We start from the raw sequence: 13,251 nt of genomic DNA, 5'->3' as shown, positions 1-13,251 counted from the left end.
GAGCCAGAGGTCCACGTGGAGCACGGAACTCCCCTGGAAGAGATGCACGCGTGGACCTGGCATGTGGCTCCGTGGTCACCTCACAGAACGTCTCTGTTACGCCATCAACACTTCTCAGCTTCGTGCTTCCGCCTGGCCAGCGGGCACCTCTAATCAGGAGTCGGTGGGCACCTCACCCCCAGCCTTGCCAAACAGAGCTGCACCCCTATCAGCCGCACTGCTCAGAGGCACCTGTTCCTTCCTCGGAGGCGAAGAACCTGGCGGGAAGCTAGGGGTCACCTGCAGGCATTTCCGTGGATGTCTCTCCTGCTCCCCACTGTCTGCTCCGTCAGCGCCTCCGCGCACCTGCCCTCAGAGGGTCTTCAGTGCTGCAGCCCCAGGCCCTCTGCCCCCGACACCACGCGGGGCTCCGGCCTCTGCTGGGGTGGGTCAGCTCCCTTCCCCCTCAGCCCCCTGAGCTGACACTCACGCTGCCCACAGAGCAGTGCAGTCCCGTTCTGAAAACCCACTTTCCCACGTTTAGGATTTGTGCCAATAAAGCTTTCTCATTGTCTTTGGAAGGTCGCCATTTCCCCACTGGGATCTCGGGGATTGTGTCTGCCTGGCTGGCTCGCCTGGGTCCAGACCTTCACAACAGAGCCTTGGTCACGTGTAAGAATCCAGACTCCAGCCAGCAACAGCTGCATGACCTGGAGCAGGTCACCTGCCTTTATTCTTATTTAATTTTACTTTTTATTGTTTTTAGAGAGGGAGAAAGCAGGGGAGGAGAGAGAGAGAGAGAGAGAGAGAGAGAGAGAGAGAGAGAGAGACATTTATTGGTTGCCTCCCACGTGTGCCCTGATCAGGAATCGACCCCACAACCTTCTGGTGCACAGGATGATGCTCAAACCAACTGAGCCACCCTGGCCAGGACAGTTACCTGCCCTCTCAAGCCTGTTGGCTCATCTGTGAAGTGGGCATGACCACTGGGCCCGCCCCACAAGGCCGGTGTGAGGGCCGAATGAGAGAGTGGAGATTAGTTAACATTTGCTGAGTTCCGATTTTCAACCACCACTCTGCCACCTCCCAAGCCACTTCAGATCGTGTCCTTTGTGCCATTATTTAACCTCTCTGTCTGGGAAAGATGTCTCTTTTGTTCATTTTGATTTACTTTCATTTAACTTGCATCTCAGGGAACTCAACCTCTTCTCTTCATAATATGTTTAAACATAAATAAATACGCCAGTCGGCAGGCCTGTTGAACTCAAAATCAAGTCAAGTTCATATCCAAGACACGCTGATTCCAACAGGACCGCTAGGGACCACAGCAACCTCTCCCTCCTGAGGGGACCCAGCGAGGGCCCTTCATCAAACGGAGCCTCACTGAGCACACAGCCCCTCAGTGCCAGACTCTCCGCGTCCTCGTATGATGAGGAACGTTGTTTTTACCAGGTACTACTCTGCTGAATAAAGAATGAGCACTTATCTTTGAGGGGAGAGGAAGTCTGCTGGGTACTATGTAATTCTCTCCTGGGTAAATGGATTCCTGATAGTGCAGCTCCAGGAGAACTGCAATCACGTTTTTAACTGCAAGGTGCCGTCAGCATAAGCGTCCATGTCCTGGGTATTGATCTGAGCTGTGATAATGGTGTTACCCACTGAGCTTCTGACATCGGAGAACTTGCTGGGGCTGCAATTGCATTTTTCTTTTATTTCTGCAACTTAATTCCACCTGCGCAGTCAACTGTGATCCCTATGAAAAAGGGTGGTTTTGCTGGAGTCTGCACAGAATTTGAAATCTCTCTCTCCTGGTCGGAATGTTAATCTTTGGCTTGAATCCTGGAAACACATCTACAAAATGAAATACTCAAAATTAACAATGAGGGGCTTGAAGACTGGACGCTTCCGAGGTGCACGGCTCCTGAATCTTTGAGTTGACTTCCTAGTTTTAGTCCCATGAAGTCAGTTCTCCGTGTAGACTCCCTTCCCATTCCCTAGAACTGGGGAAAGAGCTCACAGTAGAGGCGGAGGCCCAGCTTGTAGGCTTCCATCTGCTGCTGCCTCCCTCAGCACCCAGGGCAGGTGACGGGAGATGGGAGACATGCCTTCCAGACCCTGACACTTGTGAAGAGGCCGGAGGCCTCACTGAGTTAGAAAGGACTCTGTGATCATATTCCTGATCCTTCTGTGGGGGTGCTGTGCTGGGGGGGGACTGAATGTGGTGGTGTCAGTGAGCACTGGAGTGCACATCTGGGATCAGCGAGGTCTTAAGGAAAGACCACTAGAACCTACTAGAATAGCCAAAGAAGAAATACTACACACCACGTGTGCACAAGTAATAGAGCGCATGAAACTCTCAGGCCTGCTGGCAGGAGGGGAGAATGGCGCATTCCTGGACAAGCACTTTGGCAGGCTTTTGTAGAGTTAAGCATATACTGTTCACCTCACCCAGCAAACCCACTATGGTGTTTACTCTGAGTAGTAAAAACGCCTTTCGAAAACCTACACGTGAATATTTATAGCAACTCTGTTCACAACTGCCAAAAACTTAAAACAGCCAAATGCCCTCAGCATGTGAATGGATAAGCAGACTGCAGTGCATGGCACACCAAGAGTCCTCCTAACAATCAAAAGGAAGAGACCGTGAATATATGCAACACTTTGGATGAATTGAGGGAATTATACTGAGAGAAAAAAGCCAATCTCAAAAGGTTACACACGGTATGAGTCCTTTCACATGACATCCTCTAAGAGACAAGACCGCAGTGACAGGAAACAGATGGGGGTCCCAGGGCAGAGCTGGAGGGAAGACGTGACCACAGGGGTGGCGTGGGGGTGACGGAACTGCCATGTGCCCAGACACTGTCCACCTAAAAACACTTTCACTGCATGTCATTTAAGGAAATTAAATTGAAAATTTGTGAAAAGTCCCCTTTGTGCCACTGGAAGACGTAGCGGGAGGCACCGCGAGTAGAAGTGCAGTCTTAGGGCCGGGTGCCCAGCGTTAAGCCCCGCCGTGGGGGCAGCGCAGTGAGGGTGGGAGCTATGGGCTGGGGGTTCTACCTGCGAGGGCTCCAGGGCCTCTCTGGTCTTGCTCCCCAGTGAACATGGGGTGAATGCATCAGTCCCCCTCCTCTGCTGTCCACACCAGATGCGCTGAGAGCTGTATGCCCACCCTGAGCAGGGAGTCCCTCTCCTCTCCTGGACAGAGGCTATGCCCTCCCCTTCCCTTCTCTCTGATGCGTCAGTTTGCTCAGGCTCCACAGCAAAGTACCACTGACTGGGCAGCTGAAGTGACAGAAATTCACTCCTCGGAGTCCTGGGGGCCAGGCTTCTGAGACCCGGGGGTTAGAGGGTTATTTTCTGATCCTTCGCCGTGGCGTGTGGATGGCTGCCCTCTCCTGTGTCGTCGCGTGGTCTTCCTGCTGTATGTCTCTGTGTCCTCATGTCCTTTTCTTACACGGGCATCAGTCATGTTAGATTAGGGCCCACTCCAATGACCGCACTTTACCTAATTACCTACTTAACCCCATCTCCAGATGCAGTCATATTCTGAGGTGCCTGGGGTTAGGGTTTCCTCATATGAATTTTGCAGGAACACAATTCAGCCCATACAGCTAATTTTCTAGAATCTTTCTTATCTGTCAAAATGTATCCAGGGCTATTTAGTTTAGGTAGCTCTTTGTAACTCATAAATAATTCAGAACACAGACAAATGGATAATATTTTAACCGATTCTCTAGTGAGAAGGTGATGACGCCAAAACATTTATTCAACATCTTCTCTAAGGTCAGCATTGCATCCATCATCTCATTTAAATCCTCACTTACATCACCAAGGTGCATCTCTGAAGGCCTGTGATGGGACTGGTCCAACGTCACCCAGCTGACATTTGCATCGAGGTCCAAGTTCCTCTTGTACCTACGCTCTGTGGTCAGCTACAGGTCAATGCCTCGGGGCCTCTCTGCTCACCTCCTCTTCGTGGACACTTCCACGGAGCTGAGAGGTCGAAGACCTTCTTGCCATGTTTTCTTGCTAGGTTCTGTCTCTAGGTTCTGTCCCTAGATTCTGTATCTAGGTTCTTCAGCCAGGTTCTGTTTCTAGGTTCTCGAGGGTTATTTTCTGATCCTTTGCCGTGGCGTGTGGATGGCTGCCCTCTCCTGTGTCGTCACGTGGTCTTCCTGTTGTATGTCTCTGTGTCCTCATGTCCTTTTCTTACACAGGCATCAGTCATGTTAGATTAGGGCCCACTCCAATGACCGCACTTTACCTAATTACCTACTTAACCCCATCTCCAGATGCAGTCATATTCTGAGGTGCCTGGGGTTAGGGTTTCCTCATATGAATTTTGCAGGAACACAATTCAGCCCATACAGCTAATTTTCTAGAATCTTTCTTATCTGTCAAAATGTATCCAGGGCTATTTAGTGTAGGTAGCTCTTTGTAACTCATAAATAATTCAGAACACAGACAAATGGATAATATTTTAACCGATTCTCTAGTGAGAAGGTGATGACGCCAAAACATTTATTCAACATCTTCTCTAAGGTCAGCATTGCATCCATCATCTCATTTAAATCCTCACTTACATCACCAAGGTGCATCTCTGAAGGCCTGTGATGGGACTGGTCCAATGTCACCCAGCTGACATTTGCATCGAGGTCCAAGTTCCTCTTGTACCTACGCTCTGTGGTCAGCTACAGGTCAATGCCTCGGGGCCTCTCTGCTCACCTCCTCTTCGTGGACACTTCCACGGAGCTGAGAGGTCGAAGACCTTTCTTTTCTCCTGCCCTCCTTTGACCCATCGCCACGCGTCTATATCTGAACCGCATCCCCTATTGCTCATGGAATCCCCCTGCAGACTAAGGAGCAGGTTCTCCCTGGCCAGGAGGAAATGTATGAAAAGTGAAGTTAAAGATACATTAAACAGTGGGGTTTAGAACATACAAGATACCAGGCAGTGGAACACAAATACTGGGCCTCTATTGGAGGGACAGAAAGGGAAGCCGACCAGGAGTCTCTGGCTGGTAAAAAGGAAAAGAGTAAAGCCACACAGTCCTGGGAAAGAGGAAACGACCCCGCTTCTCACAGGCTCAGAAAGTTCTAGGCTTTTTCTAAGGGACCCCACCTGGGTGTCCAGCAGTTGGTCCACATCAGCTGTCTGAGCCTCCCCGGCCAGTAAAGATGGCAACATTGGGCACGAGTGTCAGGCTCAGGCCTGAGGCCTGGAAACCCTGCTTCCAGCACTTTCCTTGGTGTCTCAGGACCTAGAGCCAGTTGAAGAGCATTTCAGTTTGTAGCCTGCGTGCCAAGGGCCCGTACACTGTACTTCCTGCACCCCCGAGCGGAGGAGGCTCAGAGGGAGTTGTTCTGAGGGCCAGCGGATGTCAGGGAACATCTTGATTCATCTTCTGAGACCCTTTGCCTCAGGCACTAGGAGTGACTCCTTAGTTTAAACCCAGGGCCGGCTCACGTTGACACGGTTGCGGTCGTCACTGGCTTACCAGCAGGGCTCTGCGGCAGGTCCTCCCCCTGGTCCGCCCATGCAGCTACTGTACCTTACATCTGCACCTGCGCCTGGGTTTATCGCCAGCCCTAGCGTCCTCCCCAGTCCTACTGATAGGCTGAGCCTTTTCTCTGAGCTACGTCTCAATGCACCTGACCCTCCACTAAACCCTGGGTGCAAGGGAAGGTAACATGGTGACCCACTGGCCCCCTTTCCCCGGCCATTGGGAGTTTATTTCCAGTGAAGCACGCTGGGAAATGTATTTAGCACATGGTTGATTGTGCCAGCCAAGAGTGCGTGCCAGAAACGCAAGAGGTTCTTTAAGGGTGCCAAGGACTGACATCATGCATCTTCTGTTGGAAACTATACACTTTACAATTTGTCTTTCTTATCTGTCAAAATGTATCCAGGGCTATTTAGTTTAGGTAGCTCTTTGTAACTCATAAATAATTCAGAACACAGACAAATGGATAATATTTTAACCGATTCTCTAGTGAGAAGGTGATGACGCCAAAACATTTATTCAACATCTTCTCTAAGGTCAGCATTGCATCCATCATCTCATTTAAATCCTCACTTACATCACCAAGGTGCATCTCTGAAGGCCTGTGATGGGACTGGTCCAACGTCACCCAGCTGACATTTGCATCGAGGTCCAAGTTCCTCTTGTACCTACGCTCTGTGGTCAGCTACAGGTCAATGCCTCGGGGCCTCTCTGCTCACCTCCTCTTCGTGGACACTTCCACGGAGCTGAGAGGTCGAAGACCTTTCTTTTCTCCTGCCCTCCTTTGACCCATCGCCACGCGTCTATATCTGAACCGCATCCCCTATTGCTCATGGAATCCCCCTGCAGACTAAGGAGCAGGTTCTCCCTGGCCAGGAGGAAATGTATGAAAAGTGAAGTTAAAGATACATTAAACAGTGGGGTTTAGAACATACAAGATACCAGGCAGTGGAACACAAATACTGGGCCTCTATTGGAGGGACAGAAAGGGAAGCCGACCAGGAGTCTCTGGCTGGTAAAAAGGAAAAGAGTAAAGCCACACAGTCCTGGGAAAGAGGAAATGACCCCGCTTCTCACAGGCTCAGAAAGGGACCCCACCTGGGTGTCCAGCAGTTGGTCCACATCAGCTGTCTGAGCCTCCCCGGCCAGTAAAGATGGCAACATTGGGCACGAGTGTCAGGCTCAGGCCTGAGGCCTGGAAACCCTGCTTCCAGCACTTTCCTTGGTGTCTCAGGACCTAGAGCCAGTTGAAGAGCATTTCAGTTTGTAGCCTGCGTGCCAAGGGCCCGTACACTGTACTTCCTGCACCCCCGAGCGGAGGAGGCTCAGAGGGAGTTGTTCTGAGGGCCAGCGGATGTCAGGGAACATCTTGATTCATCTTCTGAGACCCTTTGCCTCAGGCACTAGGAGTGACTCCTTAGTTTAAACCCAGGGCCGGCTCACGTTGACACGGTTGCGGTCGTCACTGGCTTACCAGCAGGGCTCTGCGGCAGGTCCTCCCCCTGGTCCGCCCATGCAGCTACTGTACCTTACATCTGCACCTGCGCCTGGGTTTATCGCCAGCCCTAGCGTCCTCCCCAGTCCTACTGATAGGCTGAGCCTTTTCTCTGAGCTACGTCTCAATGCACCTGACCCTCCACTAAACCCTGGGTGCAAGGGAAGGTAACATGGTGACCCACTGGCCCCCTTTCCCCGGCCATTGGGAGTTTATTTCCAGTGAAGCACGCTGGGAAATGTATTTAGCACATGGTTGATTGTGCCAGCCAAGAGTGCGTGCCAGAAACGCAAGAGGTTCTTTAAGGGTGCCAAGGACTGACATCATGCATCTTCTGTTGGAAACTATACACTTTACAATTTGGAGGCTCCTGTGTGCTGCCTCATATCTTCAATCAAATTATTATATCCTAGAAATATGCATAAGGGAAATGATTCGACACACTATGGGGGCGGGGGTTGGTGCTTGTAGCGGTAATTGAAGTACCTTTCCACTTATGAAAGTACTAATTTTATTTGTTTTTATTGCTTTTCTAGATGCAATTATTTATTTAGTGTGCTTTGGCTTTATTAGATTATGTTTACTATAGGAACATCATGAAAATGTATGAATACAACACACCAGCCACGCCAGCCTGGCGACCTGCATTGAGAGAGCTAGTGTTATTTTTCATATCCAAACGTAATGGGATAACTTAAGAATAAACAGATAATCTACACTAGAAAACAATGCGATTTTACGGTAATGCAATAAAACACCTGGACAATATGATTTCATAAATCTTGGCTCTAAAATTTACATGAGTTGGGTTTTGAGTGCTTATCTGAGGACACATGGCATTTCTAAATGGAACCATAATGGGAAATGCAATTAAACCAACGGCAGGACGGGACGGGCTTTTTGTTGGCTGGTGAGATATGATGACTGAGAAGCAATGTAGAGTTTGGGTGTCAGAAGATAAGCAGGGGGCTCTCATCCCTGTAAATGCCCTTAACTTGGAAATGTCAGTGTGGCCAGTCTGTGGAGGTGGCTTGGCAGTCGGCCCCGATGGTGCGACTACAAGTTCTGCCGTATTCTCTCCTGCTCCCTGTCCCTGTTATGATGTTTCACTCAAAAGAAAAGGGGCTTTCTGTTTGGGGCATGCTTTTAAGAAACTTAAAAGAATGGTTCATTTGCTCTGAATTTTTGTGAGATAACCAAGATATAAGCACAAAAGAGCAGAAATCAAAACAAAACAACAGCACAACGAAAGCCAAAAGAACAAAACACAGCAACGTGGCTGCGTATGGGAAATCAGGTGTCTTTTATGACTGAAATTAGCCAATGCCTTTTATTTTTCTAATCATGGATTAGAATTATTTAGCTCATTGTTTATATGCATGTGCCTACCACAAAGTATGTGATGGAGGGAGCCTCCCTGGCCAGAGGGGTCGACGGCACCAGGTCCTGATGTTTCCAGCAGGTTCTGAGAGTTTTCTAAGCATCCTATATAATAAAACCCTAATATGCAAATCGACTGAACAGCAGAATCACCAGTCACTATGATGCACACTGACTACCAGGGGTCAGATGCTCAACGCAGGAGCTGCCCTTTGGTGGTCAGTGCACTCCCACAGGGGGAGCACCGCTCAGCCAGAAGCTGGGCTCACAGTTGGTGAGCGCAGTAGCGGTGGCGGGAGCTTCTCCTGCCTCACACTGCTCAGCCAGAAGCTGGGCTCACAGTTGGTGAGCACAGTAGCGGTGGCGGGAGCTTCTCCTGCCTCAGCACTAAGGACCCCTTGGGGGAGGTCCGACTGCCGGCTTAGAGGGAGCAGGCCTAACCCGGCAGTCAGACATCCCCCATGGGGTCCCGGATCTATTTACTCACACACACATTTACACAAATGGCAGTAAAGCATGTGGTATACATATAGCTCCATCATTCCTTGGAGAGACTGTGGTATATGCTCCATGTAGAATGCACCAGTCTCTGTTGATGCTCATTTAACTGTTTCCGGGTTTTTGCTGCGCCAATAAACACCCTCACCAACGATGTACAAGAGGACCTATTTCCTTCTATTTCTTGTGGCAATCTTTCTTTAAAATTTATTCAAGTATAGATGAATAAATTGAAAATTTGTGAAAAGTCCTCTTTATATTAGTTTCATGTGTATAGCTAGTGGTCCGAATGTGGCAATCTTTCTTTAAAATTTATTCAAGTATAGATAACATACAATGTTATATTAGTTTTAGGTGTACAGCTAGTGGTCCGACGTTTGTATTCCTGATGATGTGATCCCGCGATAAGTCCAGTGCCCATCTGTCACAGTGCAGAGCCATTGCGATGTCATCACTGTGTTCCCCGTGCTGTGTCACATCCCGTGACTTGCTTGTTTTACAACTGGAAGCTGTGCTTCCTATTTCCCTTCAGCTGGTTCACCCATCTCCCACCCTCCCTTCAGGCAACCATCAGTGTGTTCTCCTGAAAGACAAAAACTGAGGTAAAAGTGTGATAGTAAGTCCCAATTCTCTTGTTAGGAGGAAGGCTGGCTCTCCCTTCGCTGTCAGTCATTTGTGTGTCCTCCCCTGTGTGCTCTCTGGTCCTGCCCGTTATTTTTTCTTTGTTGAATTGTAAAGCCCTTTGTTATGAGTTACAAATATTTTCCTCATTTTTTCAATTGTCCTTTGACTTTATTTAGAGACTATGTTGCCATATATAGCATGGAAATGTCCTTATCTTTCTCTATCCACTTCCAAATTTTGTATCATACTTTGAAATACACTTCACATGCTGAAATTATTTTTAATGTTTTCACACATTCTTCTAGCACTTTTGTGAGTTTATTTTCCACATTAAAATGTTAAATTCATCTGGAACTTCTCTGGTGTAAAGACTGATACAGGGATATAATATATTTTCAAATGGCTACCCAAGTATCCTGCCACCATTTATTGAAAAATAATATTTGGGTTAACTTCTGGATTTTCTCATCAGTTCCATTTGTCTATTCATTTGCCAGCACCACAGTATTTTAATGATTGCAGTTTATACTTCTAAAATCATTGGAATTGGATCACCAAATATTTATTTCAATGATGTTCCTTAAACATGGTAAATATATGCATATTTATGCCTATTTTATTCAAAATTCATTTTTAAAAAGGTTATTAAATTTTATTAGATGAATTTCCAGTATCTATAAAGATAACAAAATGGTTTTTCATCTATTACTATTGTAAATTATAGTAATAGATTTTGCATTCCTGAAAGAAAATCAACTTAACATGATTATCTAACTTTTAATATACTTCTTCATTCTCACTGAGTAAATTTGATTTAAAATTTATATTAATAAATGAGATTGTTCTAAAATATGAATTTTTTTATTTTTTATGCACTGGATAATTTTAATTATATTGGAATTATCTGTTCCTTAAAGAAACTTTTTTCTTAGAAATTCTCATATAAAACTACCTGTTTGTGAGAGAGCTTTTGACAATATTTTTTCTTTCTCCTTTTCCCTCTTTTATGCTCTCTTCCTTTTTTCACTTTCTTTTATTTTGTTGATGATAATTAGTACATTCATATTTGTTAGAGTTTAATGCTTCTAATTTATATTTTTCTGGGACATCACCCATTTTATCCCGTATTTCCAATTTTTTGCAGTTAGTTGAGCAAAGTAGTTTTTTATTTTTTATTTTTATTTATTTAATTTTAATATATTTTTATTGATTTCAAAGAGGAAGGGAAAGGGAGAGAAGAGAGATAGAAACATCAGTGATGAGAGAGAATCATTGATCAGCTGCCTCCTACATGCCCCCCACTGGGGATCAAGCCCGAAACCCAGGCATGTGCCCTTGACTGGAATCAAACCTGGGACCCTTTAGTCTGCAGGTCAATGCTCTATCCACTGAGCCAAACCGGCTAGGGCTATTTTCAGTTTATTTATTTTATTGTTTTCAAAGCACAAGTTTTTGGATGTTTCTACTAATTCAATTGTCTTTTTGTTTTCTGATTCACACAGGCTGGTTTTAATTTACTGGTCCTTTGCTTTTATTTAATTTATTTTGTTCTTTTTCTAACTTCTTCAGTTGGATGCTTCATCCATTTAATTCATATTGCTTAATATAAATATTTAAGTCTGATTTTTCACTGAGTACTGTATTTTTTAGGTTCTGGCAAGTATTATTTTATTTATCATTATTTCCCAGATATTCTGAAACTTTAGTTTCCTATGGCTCAAGTCATTTCAGAGAATTTCTAGATGGTAGCATTCTAGTTTTGCTATTAATTTCTAAGATTTTTGTTTCTGTCTTTTTTCCTTTGGATCAGAGACTGTTAGTGACATTGTTTTTACTTTTCAGAATTAAAGTTTACTTTGGCTTCCTGTTTAATTAATTTTTGCCAGTGATCTATATTGACTCGAATTAAATCATCGTGTCTCTGCAGGGCACAGTGGTCTGTGCCTGACGATAAGATGTGTGCATTACTTTATTCAGGTTCTATATGTCCTTGTACATTTGTGTGCACTTGTTCCCCTTTGAATGCAATGAGAACGTGTGCCTGTGAATGAGCGTGCGTGGAGCCCGCTGTGTTCACAGCAAGGCTGTGTGTTGTGTCTTTCAGCCGCGGATCGCCGAGGAGAACCTGACCTACGCCGAGCTGGAGCTGACCAAGCCCCCGCGGACGGCCAAGGGCATCCCCACCAGCACTGTCTATGCCCAGATCCTCTTCCAGGAGAACACGCTGTAACCCGTCCTCTTCCGTGGTCCTGTTCAACTCTGCCACCCAGTTATTTATGAACCCTTGGAAGCGAAGTCCTTGTTTTTGCATTTTCACTTGTGCCTTCTGTGAGGTGGGGATCCCTCTCTTAGGGCGTTCCGGTGCCTTTAGAGGTGCTGGGCTCCTCCCCTCAAGAGTGGGGCCCTGGCCCATGGACAAGTCTTCTGGGACAGTGTTTTCTGGGTATCCAAGGAGATGCTCTGCTGAGCCAACCCCTTCCCAGTTTCAGCTTCTTCCTCTGGATTTTAATTTTTACATCTTAATATTAATCTTTTATCTTTCTGTGTCTGTGATATTAAGCTCGTGGTATATAGTATAGCTAGAGGAATGCCACTATAGGCCAAGGCGTGAGTGGTAGATACGGACTGATTGGTTTTCAGAAGATCAGACAGCTTTGCCAGGGCCCCCAGAGCAGAGCAAACGGCTTATTGCCCCCAGATACTCCACAGGCGCCCTTGTAAACAGATGCCCTGACCCTGCGATTTAAGGGGAGACAGGCATGTGGTGGGGAAGTCTGAGGTCTAACGGACAACGAACTGTCTCTGAAACCCCCACCACAGACAAGCAGAGCCCTGCTACGGGCCCACCCCTGCGGCAGCATGGACCAGCCCCGCACAGAAACAGGCATCCTCCAAGAAGGCCTTACCCTTTTCCAGAGGAGCAGGGGCTGCCATCCTGACACCGAGGAAGCGGCCTCCGGGATCTGGGCCCAGGCCACCACTCCGACTGGATGTCTACTCCCTGGAGCGCGGTGTTGCTGGGCCCTCAGGGTGGAACTTCGCAGAGCAAGTCCAGGGAGGAGGGCATGTGGCTAGACAGTGCTCACGTGTCTAGGGAGCGTGAGAAGTGCACGCCCTGGGAAGGTGGTCCTAAGGACCCTACTGTGCAAAGGGCCTTGCCCTCCTGAACCTGTGTGCACTTCCTGGTGGGTTTGGGTGGGGGTCTGGCAGGATCGTGTGGCGTAGTTGCCCAGGGCCTCACTGAAGATGACTTGTTCTCACAAGGACCATCCTGCCAACCGTGTGGTTAAGGACACTGCTTTCCACGTGAGTGCGGTCTGGGTTACTATTGCCCATGACAGACATTGTTTGGTTACGTATGGACCATGTACATGTGATAAATTACATACTTTAAACACAGTCTTGAGTGTGAGCGGTGCCCCTTGTGCAACCACGTGAATTTCACTTGGTCAAGTGTCTTATCCTCTAATCGTCTCAGACTCATGTTATCTAATAAAAGAGAAACATGCAAATTGACCGTACCCCTGCTACACCCACAAGCCATACCCACAAGCCATGCCCACAAGCCAATCAGGAGCGAGTATGCAAATAAACCCAACCAAGATGGCGGCGGCCATGGAGCTGAAGCGAACAGGAGGCTTGGGTTGCTCCTGGTGATGGAGGAAGCCAAGCTTCCCATCTGCCCTGGCCGGCTGTGGGCTTCACTCAAGGCTACAAAGTTTCAATTATAGAAGATAAATAAATCCCAGATACCTGCTTCCAGCC

The 13,251-nt window shown here is 47.3% G+C and overlaps 1 protein-coding gene across 1 annotated transcript in view; it reads left to right on the top strand.

The window, feature by feature from the left end:
- The window catches only part of VSTM4 (V-set and transmembrane domain containing 4), a 72,407-nt gene extending 59,409 nt beyond the window's left edge, over window positions 1–12,998 (top strand). The window contains exon 7 of the mRNA XM_014534923.1: window positions 11,591–12,998. Coding sequence (XP_014390409.1) covers window positions 11,591–11,716 — 126 coding nt within the window. The 3' untranslated portion in view covers window positions 11,717–12,998. The remainder of the gene's footprint in view (window positions 1–11,590) is intronic.
- Window positions 12,999–13,251: the final 253 nt, after the last annotated feature.

This window comes from Myotis brandtii, unplaced genomic scaffold (assembly GCF_000412655.1).
Source record: "Myotis brandtii unplaced genomic scaffold, ASM41265v1 scaffold1003, whole genome shotgun sequence".
Classification (NCBI taxonomy): domain Eukaryota; kingdom Metazoa; phylum Chordata; class Mammalia; order Chiroptera; family Vespertilionidae; genus Myotis; species Myotis brandtii.
Note: the sequence above shows the minus strand (reverse complement) of the source record. Positions and strands in the feature narration are given on the sequence as shown.